Here is a 12,469-nt window from a genome sequence, read left to right as displayed (position 1 = left end):
TTGGTTTCAAAATTTGAACTCGGAACGAAATCAACCAATAGAAAGTAACCATCTGATAATAACAGAATCAAAGTCGCAAATTTTCTGTTGTCGTAAAAGTTTTCTCTCGACCAAACGTAAACTTCAGTCAATGTCTTGTTTCGGTTTCAAATAACAACAAAAAAGTGTTAGGCTCTACTAACATGACGTGTTACTTTTAAATTCTTAGAATACAAGCTTTGCCTAAAATAACACAATAGTACACGCACATAGACATAGATCTAGATCTACATTCTACACGCCTATGGGCAATGAATTAATATTTTGGTTAGAATTCATTTCTTAGTTCTTTAGTTATTTAGTTAATAATTAAATAATAAATATAGGGTAAAATCACGATATAGCGTCGGTTATTATTCCGGAACTGTACAGCAGTAAAAAACAATAAAACCATGGCGTTCGGTGTCGAGCCGTTCCGGAAACCACCGGAAATACTGTAAACCATCATTTATTTGCCGCCATATTATTTTTAATACATTATGTTTAAAAATGTGCAAGGATTGATTTTAGTTGCATTTTAAATACTGTTTTGCTAATTATTTTGTATTTCTAATTATTTTAAGTGTATGTGCTAATTATTGCTGCTACTAAACATTATTCTAGTTCTTCTTACTACTTTTAACTTTAGTAAATCTAATCGTCTTATTTTACTAATAGAACTAGAGCTGGTTGTCGCAAATCTTCTGCAGGTTTTTTCTGTTTTTCTTAAAAAAACATTAATTACTACACTCGACTTTATTAATAATATTTAGATTTACTAATTGTTGCTAATTTTGTCAGTTAAACATTAAATTAAGTTAAAACATTAATTTAATGCACTTGACTTTATTTTTTTTCCAACGGTCAAATAAACTATGGTTTACAGTAACGAATGTTACCGAAACTCAACGAACATTACCCAATAATTTCCGACGCTATATCGTGATTTTACCAAATATAGTATTTGGCATCATATCATCATCATTTGTTTTGTTGTTGGAATGGACACGAGCGAGAAAACTCTCAAAGGTATTTGAGAGGTGTATAAATTAGTTTAAAAATCAGGCACGGCGTAGTTACAATTAATAATATAATATGGTTATAAAATCCTGTCTGTCTGGTTTATTTCGGACTTATGTCACTTTACTAAAGATTGGGTCTATTTGATGTTTTAAAAATTTTCGGTAACTAATTGAAAATTTAAAAACAAGCCAAAACAATTTGGTTTTCACGTGTAATGGCGACATAAACAATGGCATCCTGCTATTGGATAGGCCGACATTGATTTTATTGTACACATTGTAAGTTTAAGCTAAAAATAGAAAACTAGGTCATGGGGTTTTTAATTTGCATTGTTATTTAAAAACTTGATCTGCAAAGTTTTGTAAACAAATAGTTATCGATCACTAAGTTACTGTACAGCCAATCAATATTTGTCTTACGAAAGTGAAACATCCGGTTTTAACTTAGGCTTGATGAAAATAAATAGAAATGTAGCCTTAAACTCAACAAATTATTTTCAAGTTCTCTGGATTTGCAACTTTTATAGCATTTATTCTAAAAATATAAAATTTCTAAATTAATTTTAGGCTTAAGTTTTTATTTTTTATTTTTTTTTACGGTCTAAATCTAAAAAGCACGTTTTTATTCCATGTCAACAATATTATGGAAGGAATCTCGTCAACTCGCTCGCCTCCATTCATACCATGATTTTTTTTAAAGTTAATTTTAGTGTGAGTGTTAAAGTTTAGTTATAGTTATTAGTTAAGTTTAGTTTTAGTTTTACCATGGCAAAAAAAAAAAAAATGGCATAGTTTTAGTTTAGTTAGTTACTAACAGGTGGAGGGTGATGGAGAGATGGTGGATACTTGGTAATGGTATACTCAATACTGGTAATCTATCGTTTTGGGTACGTAAAATCGCCCGCGACTTGTAATGTGAAAAACAGGTGACTCCTTAAATTTTAATAATTATTTCACATTTTGAGGAGGATTTATGTTTTTTAAAATACAAAATTCATCAAAATTGTTTCTTTGTTTAATTTATGTACCTGTTTTTAAACAATTGAATTAAACTTTTTCCGTAATAAATGAAGACTAGCGATGTTTCCAACAGATGCAACCATGCTCATTTACTATAGCAGCCATCTTGTTTAAGTTTTATTTTTATAAGCTTATAGCGCGAGATTCAGGCGGAAGCCACTCTATTTTACAAATGGCTGCTGTTTATATAGCAAATCTTGCTCTCAGACACTGCTGTTTAAAGTTAATTTCTGGCCTATATCGATATATTTAGCCATTGATTTAGGTTTATTATTCATTTATCTATAATATTTGACACAAACATATGACAATATACTTCTATTAAAGCCTTGACAATGAGGTAACGTTTTCGTACATTAATAGCCACAGGCGATTTTACGTACCCAAAACGATAGATTACCGGTATACTTATACTATGAGTCATGAGTTTCTGACAGATACGGCTTCAGGAGTAAGCCTTGAGAAAAATTACGGAGTGGAGCCCCGTAGGCGATTGGATTACCAACACTGGCTTCTCTTCAGTAGCTTCTGAAACTGAACTGGTACCCAATGTTTTGACTAGTATTCATTAGGACCATACTGATACAGACTAGGTTGAGAGAGGGATCATGGTGTATGGGTATCTCTTCATCTGCCCAGAAAGCTCACAAGCGCTGCCTACAATTACAATGAATCCTGGAAATCTCATGAGAAGACCATGTATCAAACCAGGACATCTTGAAACAAGTCACTGAGCAGGGATTGCTAATAGGCAGAAGAATGCGTTGGCATGTTTGCATCTGCCGCATGCTTAACAGACAAATCCCACAGGTCATCAATTGTACCAGATCCAAGTGATGACCCTTGCTGTACTACAGAGATATTTGAAAACAGGAACTGATGTCCGCAGACATCACTGACCATCTTTACTCTATGGGCTCAAGTACACACACTGCCCCTGGAGAAGAAGAAAACAATCTGCCCACTTAGTACCAACAGTGACCTGCTAGAGCAATGGTAGAAATGATCAAACCCTGCAACCACAACACTGAACAGTGACCTGCTAGAGCTATGGTAGAAATGATCAAACCCTACAACCACAACACTGAACTGTGACCTGCTAGAGCTATGGTAGAAATGATCAAACCCTACAACCACAACACTGAACTGTGACCTGCTAGAGCTATGGTAGAAGTGATCAAACCCTGCAACCACAACACTGAACTGTGACCTGCTAGAGCTATGGTAGAAATGATCAAACCCTACAACCACAACACTGAACTGTGACCTGCTAGAGCTATGGTAGAAGTGATCAAACCCTGCAACCACAACACTGAACAGTGACCTGCTAGAGCTATGGTAGAAGTGATCAAACCCTACAACCACAACACTGAACAGTGACATGCTAGAGCTATGGTAGAAATGATCAAACCCTACAACCACAACACTGAACTGTGACCTGCTAGAGCTATGGTAGAAATGATCAAACCCTGCAACCACAACACTGAACTGTGACCTGCTAGAGCTATGGTAGAAATGATCAAACCCTGCAACCACAACACTGAACAGTGACCTGCTAGAGCTATGGTAGAAATGATCAAACCCTACAACCACAACACTGAACAGTGACCTGCTAGAGCTATGGTAGAAATGATCAAACCCTACAACCACAACACTGAACAGTGACCTGCTAGAGCTATGGTAGAAGTGATCAAACCCTACAACCACAACACTGAACAGTGACCTGCTAGAGCTATGGTAGAAATGATCAAACCCTACAACCACAACACTGAACAGTGACCTGCTAGAGCTATGGTAGAAATGATCAAACCCTACAACCACAACACTGAACAGTGACCTGCTAGAGCAATGGTAGAAGTGATCAAACCCTACAACCACAACACTGAACAGTGACATGCTAGAGCTATGGTAGAAGTGATCAAACCCTGCAACCACAACACTGAACAGTGACCTGCTAGAGCTATGGTAGAAATGATCAAACCCTACAACCACAACACTGAACAGTGACCTGCTAGAGCTATGGTAGAAATGATCAAACCCTACAACCACAACACTGAACAGTGACCTGCTAGAGCAATGGTAGAAATGATCAAACCCTACAACCACAACACTGAACAGTGACCTGCTAGAGCTATGGTAGAAATGATCAAACCCTACAACCACAACACTGAACAGTGACCTGCTAGAGCTATGGTAGAAGTGATCAAACCCTACAACCACAACACTGAACAGTGACCTGCTAGAGCTATGGTAGAAGTGATCAAACCCTACAACCACAACACTGAACTGTGACCTGCTAGAGCTATGGTAGAAGTGATCAAACCCTACAACCACAACACTGAACAGTGACCTGCTAGAGCAATGGTAGAAGTGATCAAACCCTGCAACCACAACACTGAACAGTGACATGCTAGAGCTATGGTAGAAATGATCAAACCCTACAACCACAACACTGAACAGTGACATGCTAGAGCTATGGTAGAAGTGATCAAACCCTACAACCACAACACTGAACAGTGACCTGCTAGAGCTATGGTAGAAGTGATCAAACCCTACAACCACAACACTGAACAGTGACCTGCTAGAGCTATGGTAGAAGTGATCAAACCCTACAACCACAACACTGAACAGTGACCTGCTAGAGCTATGGTAGAAGTGATCAAACCCTACAACCACAACACTGAACAGTGACCTGCTAGAGCTATGGTAGAAGTGATCAAACCCTACAACCACAACACTGAACAGTGACCTGCTAGAGCTATGGTAGAAGTGATCAAACCCTACAACCACAACACTGAACAGTGACCTGCTAGAGCTATGGTAGAAATGATCAAACCCTACAACCACAACACTGAACAGTGACCTGCTAGAGCTATGGTAGAAATGATCAAACCCTACAACCACAACACTGAACAGTGACCTGCTAGAGCTATGGTAGAAGTGATCAAACCCTACAACCACAACACTGAACAGTGACCTGCTAGAGCTATGGTAGAAGTGATCAAACCCTACAACCACAACACTGAACTGTGACATGCTAGAGCTATGGTAGAAGTGATCAAACCCTACAACCACAACACTGAACTGTGACCTGCTAGAGCTATGGTAGAAATGATCAAACCCTACAACCACAACACTGAACAGTGACCTGCTAGAGCTATGGTAGAAGTGATCAAACCCTACAACCACAACACTGAACAGTGACCTGCTAGAGCTATGGTAGAAATGATCAAACCCTACAACCACAACACTGAACAGTGACCTGCTAGAGCTATGGTAGAAGTGATCAAACCCTACAACCACAACACTGAACAGTGACCTGCTAGAGCTATGGTAGAAGTGATCAAACCCTACAACCACAACACTGAACAGTGACCTGCTAGAGCTATGGTAGAAATGATCAAACCCTACAACCACAACACTGAACAGTGACCTGCTAGAGCTATGGTAGAAATGATCAAACCCTACAACCACAACACTGAACAGTGACCTGCTAGAGCTATGGTAGAAGTGATCAAACCCTACAACCACAACACTGAACAGTGACCTGCTAGAGCTATGGTAGAAATGATCAAACCCTACAACCACAACACTGAACAGTGACCTGCTAGAGCTATGGTAGAAATGATCAAACCCTACAACCACAACACTGAACAGTGACCTGCTAGAGCTATGGTAGAAGTGATCAAACCCTACAACCACAACACTGAACTGTGACCTGCTAGAGCTATGGTAGAAGTGATCAAACCCTACAACCACAACACTGAACAGTGACCTGCTAGAGCTATGGTAGAAATGATCAAACCCTACAACCACAACACTGAACTGTGACCTGCTAGAGCTATGGTAGAAATGATCAAACCCTACAACCACAACACTGAACAGTGACCTGCTAGAGCTATGGTAGAAATGATCAAACCCTACAACCACAACACTGAACAGTGACATGCTAGAGCAATGGTAGAAGTGATCAAACCCTACAACCACAACACTGAACAGTGACCTGCTAGAGCTATGGTAGAAATGATCAAACCCTACAACCACAACACTGAACAGTGACCTGCTAGAGCTATGGTAGAAGTGATCAAACCCTACAACCACAACACTGAGCTGAGCAAATTTTACTGCTCTGGTCATGCATTCATTGATCAATAGAAGCCATATAAGATATCAAGGTTATTGTAGTATCATAGTTGATAGTAGTGTAGTAAAAGAAAAATATTTGCGGATTTATTAACCTACTCAATAGAACTGTTTAATATAATATTTTTCATGTGCTCTTTTTAAAGGATTGACTTTTTGTTTAAGTTAGACTTTGTAATATAGACCAGAACCTTCAAATTAATTGGATCAATGGAGCCAAGTCATCTTGAGAATGTTTATTATGGTTTGGTTAAATCTAGACTTGTTTTTAAGTCAAACACATAAATCTGTTTTATGTAGCTTCTGATCTCACACTGCCTTAATAAAACCATTCTTATGAACAAGTAATGTAATTAATACACACACAAAACATTATTAGTAATATTTTGAGTTATTATTATTACTAATCATTCTGAGTTGGTTTTAAATTAACAGAAACAGTAACTGCAAACTTTTAATACACTATATAAAAAAGCAATGATTACCTCCCCTTGTAAAATGTATATGTTAATAATTGTTAACCCCCCTTTACAAGGAATCTAAGAGATCTAATAATGTCAAATGTTTTTGACACTTGGATTTGACACAAAAGAAGATGAAAGTGGTTTATTGAGATACATTGGACCTCTAAACAAAACAGCAATGTTTATTGCTATGCCCAACTTTCCCTAATATTAAGTAGCAACCAGAGCTGGGCAGACTTAAAATTGAAACTAGATACTTTAGTTTTGTGACGGTCAACATATAAAGATTAAACTGTGATGTGTTAGGCCCTACATTTCATGGTGGTTGAGGGCTGCACTTTTTATGCTAAATATTAAAAAGTTTTACTAAAATCATTGTTTTTAATCTGCCACAGGAAGTGAGATAGAAGTCAAGCACAGGAAGTTGAGCCTACATTCCTAATGGAGCCCATGGATTTGGACAGTGATGGAGACACCAGCTACAGACACAGAGGTCTCCGCTGGTACCCAGAGCCCACATCTCCACCAGATTCCAAAAACAACTCTAATCTGTCTGACATGGATGTTGACATCAACTCACCAGGTTATGCCAATCAAACATCAAATACAGAGGCTGACTTTTTAAGCAGCGCTATGAGCTCTGCCATGTCCTTGATGCAGAACAATGATGTCACCGTCTTCCAGCCACAGGCTAACACTTCAAGTCGATCCAGTCGGTTTGGAAACTCCAGAAGTTATTCAACTCCTGCCATCTTCAAGACTGAAGCATCCACCACTGCTGCCTTAGCTTCCTCAGCCTACGACAAGGTTCGGAAACTTGGTTTTGGTATTCCTGATAGCGACAGTACATTTGATCATTTCCCTAAGGAGGACAGCTCTCATTCCTCCCTCAGGCAGCGTCCTGTCAGCACACCAAGCTCCACCAGTCTGAAAGACCTAACAAAAAAATCTAATCTTCAACAGTCAGCTCAAGAACATTTTGTTAAGCAAAACAAAGGCTCCTCTTGCTGTAAGTGTGTCTTACTTCTGCAAGTTGTTTTAATACTTGCTGTAGCACTGGTGATATGGAACTCAATGGATGTTCAACATGATTGTCAGCCCAATAGGTATTTTAAAAGAAAAGTTTTAAAGATGGATCTGGAATCAAACGTTTTTGGCCAGCCAATTGCCACGAAGTTAATCCCCGTAAAAATTGAGGAATATTTGAACAAACTAGACAAGTACAAAAACACGACCACGGAGGTCACATGCAAGCCACTGGTTCTTTCATTTCATGGCTGGACTGGTGTGGGCAAGAACTACATCAGTAAGATCACAGCAGACTCGGTACAGAGTGCTAACATTTTAAATTTGATCGTGCCCTACCATTTTCCCCATGGTGCTCTTGAAGCTGAGTACAGAGAACAAATCCACCAGTGGATCACTAGCAACAGCAGCAAATGTGCCATCAATGTTGTTGTCATTGATGAAATGGACAAGGCCTTTGAGGGGGTGGTTGAAGGCATATCCAGTGCCATCGGGGCGCTGACGCAGCCGTGCAACACAGCCAACGCCACCCTCATCTTCCTGCTGTCCAACTCACATGCTGTAGAAATCAACCAAGCCTTTGTCAAATTTAGCTTAGAAAAACCTGACAGGAACAGAGAGGATTTCAGCATGGAGTTAGCCAGTTCCCTTTTTACAACAAGCACCAAGCTGTGGTACACCCAGCTGTTGGAGGAGACTTTGATTGACGCCTTTGTTCCATTTCTGCCCCTGGAGAAGAGACACGTGGTACAGTGTATAATGAGAGACCTGGTGGCCAAGAAGTTTTCTACAGACTCAGGGAGCGTGGATAAAATTCTGGGAGAGCTGAGCTTCACTGAGGTGGAGAGGTTGGTGCTGTCTAACACTGGGTGTAAGAGGGTTGCGGACAAGGTGGACTTGGTGATGTTGGGAAGACATCATTGAGGTGATGATAGGCAGACATCATTGAGGACATGATGGTGGGAAGACATCATTGTTGTGAAGTTGGGCAGACATCATTCAGGTGATGTTGGGCAGACATCATTCAGGTGATGTTGGGCAGACATCATTGTGGTGATGTTGGACAGACATTATTGTGGTGATGTTGGACAGACATTATTGTGGTGATGTTGGGCAGACATCATTGATGTGATGTTGGGAAGACACTGAGGGGATGTTAGGCAGACATCATTGAGGGAGGGGATGTTGGACAGACATCCATCGTGGTGATGTTGGGCAGACATGATTGATGTGATGTTGGGCAGACATTGAGGGGATGTTAGGCAGACATCATTGAGGGAGGTGATGTTAGGCAGACATCATTGTGGTGATGTTGGACAGACATCATTGTGGTGATGTTGGACAGACATCATTGTGGTGATGTTGGGCAGACATCATTGAGGGAGGGATGTTGGGCAGACATCATTGAGGGAGGTGATGTTAGGCAGACATCATTGTGGTGATGTTAGGCAGACATCATTGTGGTGATGTTGGACAGACATCATTGTGGTGATGTTAGGCAGACATCATTGAGGGAGGTGATGTTAGGCAGACATCATTGTGGTGATGTTGGGCAGACATCATTGTGGTGATGTTAGGCAGACATCATTGTGGTGATGTTAGGCAGACATCATTGTGGTGATGTTGGGCAGACATCATTGTGGTGATGTTGGGCAGACATCATTGTGGTGATGTTGGGCAGACATCATTGTGGTGATGTTGGGCAGACATCATTGTGGTGATGTTAGGCAGACATCATTGAGGGAGGTGATGTTAGGCAGACATCATTGTGGGAGGGGATGTTGGGCAGACATCATTGAGGGAGGGGATGTTGGACAGACATCCATTGTGGTGATGTTGGGCAGACATCATTGATGTGATGTTGGGCAGACATTGAGGGGATGATAGGCAGACATCATTGAGGGAGGTGATGTTAGGCAGACATCATTGTGGTGATGTTGGACAGACATCATTGTGGTGATGTTGGGTAGACATCACTGAGGGAGGGGATGTTCAGCAGACAATAGAGAGTTGATGCTGATGAATGCAATTATATTATTATTTCAAATGTTAAACAGCATCATAATATTATATTAAATATTGAATGCCATCAAAATATGTTAAAATATGTTGAAAGCCATCGAATGTCCATACTAAAAAAACATTTTGTTTTAAATATATGGTTAACAAGTGATTTTTGAAAGTGTTCACAATTTATTAACTTGTGTGTTTGGTTATCTATTGATTAATTTTTGTTTTGTTTTATATTTAAGAGAAAATATACTTAGATGTTTTCTTTATTAACGGAGACACTAGTCATGTATGTACGTTTTTTTTTCTAATTGAAAAAGTTTAGGGGGAGGGGGAGACATGTTGGATGAATTAAGCATCGTTATTCTTTATAACCATAAAATTTTGACAGAAAATTTGCCGCATCACATCATGGTAGAAGTGGTTGGCCAGGTACAGTTAGATATTTGACCAGGTAATGGTCACATGATTGGCCAGATATTTGGTCACATGATTGGCCAGATATTTGGTCACATGATTGGCCAGATATTTGGTCACATGATTGGCCAGATATTTGGTCACATGATTGGCCAGATATTTGGTCACATGATTGGCCAGATATTTGGTCACATGATTGGCCAGATATTTGGTCACATGATTGGCCAGATATTTGGTCACATGATTGGCCAGATATTTGGTCACATGATTGGCCAGATTGTTGGTCACATTATTTGCCAAATAGGGCCTCCTAATTCATACCACTTTGCCTGCAATTACAGGAAAATGATGGGTCGTACTTTATTGTGTAAAATGTTGGTCAAATGATTCTGAATTGTATTAAAATGTGACTGAAAATTTGGGTAACACTAAATTGAAAATATACAACAATAGCATAGACTATCTAATAGATCCTTTTAAATTATAATAATATGTCATATGCTAAACTGTTTTTTCACAACAACGTTTACCCATCTATACTGGACCACTTCCGTCTCTACTGGCGCTTTCAGACCCCCCCCCCCTTCCTGGAGAAAAATATATTTTAAGTGTGTCCTTTCCCCCCCCCCCCCCCCCCCACTTCTTACGTTTCAAATCCCCCCCCCCCGCCCCCGCCCGGGAGAAAAAATGTCTGAAAGAAACCTCGGTTCTGTTCTTCCATTGCTCTTCTCATTCGATATTATTTTATGATCTGTCTACGTTTAGAGAAATTTACTAATGACCTTTTTTTTGTCATCTTTACACATATTCATAATGTCCTTTTGTGGTTCTTTTCACATGAATTAAAAACAATATCAAACCTTGGTTATTTAATATTTATTGAATTAAATTGTTTGATTATTTATTGATATCTTAGTGAAACAATAAAAGAACTCCCAATCATGGTGCTTGTTTTAAATCACATTTATAGTTTCAAGAAATAAAAAAAGTCCATAGGCGATTTATAGGCCGCCAATTGACATGTTTTTCTTAGGGCTCCAGCGGGCAAAACTTCACTCGCAGGTTTCAAAGGAAACCAAATGCTGGCAGTGACGTAGCAGATTATAGTAGTTTCCCTTATCAAGCCCTCAGAATTTATGTGTGTACGATCGGCGGATAGCCACACAGCTGTAGATGGATAGAGTTGGTCAGCCTCACAGTTTTAGGGCTGCTAGCCACACAGCTGAAGGGCCACTAGCCACACAGCTGTAGGGCCACTAGCCACACAGCTGTAGGACCACTAGCCACACAGCTGTAGGGCCACTAGCCACACAGCTGTAGGGCCACTAGCCACACAGCTGTAGGGCCACTAGCCACACAGCTGTAGGGCCACTAGCCACACAATTGTATAACTCACTAGCCACACAGCTGTAATGCCGGCCACTAGCCATACAGCTGTAAGGCCACTAGCCATACAGCTGTAGGACCACTAGCCACACAGCTGTAGGGCCACTAGCCACACAGCTGTAGGGCCACTAGCCACACAGCTGTAGGGCCACTAGCTACACAGCTGTAGGGCCACTAGCCATACAGCTGTAAGGCCACTAGCCATACAGCTGTAGGACCACTAGCCACACAGCTGTAAGGCCACTAGCCTTACAGCTGTAGGACCACTAGCCACACAGCTGTAGGGCCACACGGCTGTAGGCCCACACAGCTGTAGGGCCACTAGCCATACAGCTATAGGGCCACTAGCCACACAGCTGTAGGGCCACTAGCCACACAGCTGTAGGGCCACTAGCCACACAGCTGTAGGGCCACACGGCTGTAGGGCCAGCTGCTAGAGGGGCAGTAATTTAACGAGGGAGATGGTAGCGAAGGCAAGCTCTCGTCGTCTGCGGGTTGTAAAACGACGCGATAGCGGTTTATCGGCGACTGATCGAACTGTGATCGAACTGTTTGTGTACTAAAACAAGATTTAATGGTGGCTATCAACAAGTTACTGAAACAGGGTTATGTGGGGGGGGGGGATAGAGATTTAATGTGGGCTATTAATATGCTACTGAAACAAGGTCATGTGGAGGGGGGGGGGGTAAAGATTTAATTTGGGTTATCAACAAGCTACTAAAATAATTTTTTCGGAGTATGTGGGGGGGGGGGGGGGGAGTTATAATATATTGTTTAATCGACACTCATAAAATATTTTACAAGCTTTTATTTAATTTGATCTTTCGTGCTTAATGCTCCATCGTGGGTCGAAAATAGTGGACAAAATTTTATTATCTCTACCGAACCCATCTGTTTTAAGCTTGACGCATGAAAGACTGCCATTTTATAAATTAGGACTGCTAATCTTATCACGACCCATAT

The 12,469-nt window shown here is 40.4% G+C and overlaps 1 protein-coding gene across 3 annotated transcripts; it reads left to right on the top strand.

The window, feature by feature from the left end:
• Positions 1-140: 140 nt before the first annotated feature.
• LOC131957214 (torsin-1A-like) lies at positions 141-10,680 on the top strand. Of its 3 annotated transcripts, none has more exons than XM_059321966.1 (3): positions 141-306; positions 7,063-8,618; positions 9,440-10,680. In XM_059321966.1, the coding sequence occupies exon 2, from the start codon at positions 7,109-7,111 to the stop codon at positions 8,615-8,617; it is 1,509 nt and encodes a 502-aa protein (XP_059177949.1). In that variant the 5' UTR covers positions 141-306; positions 7,063-7,108; the 3' UTR covers position 8,618; positions 9,440-10,680. The 3 variants fall into 3 exon arrangements, with proteins under 3 accessions (XP_059177949.1, XP_059177948.1, XP_059177947.1); XM_059321965.1 differs by having other exon boundaries at positions 8,975-10,680; XM_059321964.1 differs by having other exon boundaries at positions 7,063-10,680.
• Positions 10,681-12,469: the final 1,789 nt, after the last annotated feature.

Source organism: Physella acuta, unplaced genomic scaffold, assembly GCF_028476545.2.
Source record: "Physella acuta isolate Inbredline_101_S28 unplaced genomic scaffold, ASM2847654v3 ptg001221l, whole genome shotgun sequence".
NCBI lineage: Eukaryota > Metazoa > Mollusca > Gastropoda > Physidae > Physella > Physella acuta.
The sequence above is the reverse complement of the archived record's forward strand: the minus strand, read 5'-3'. Positions and strand labels throughout refer to the sequence as shown.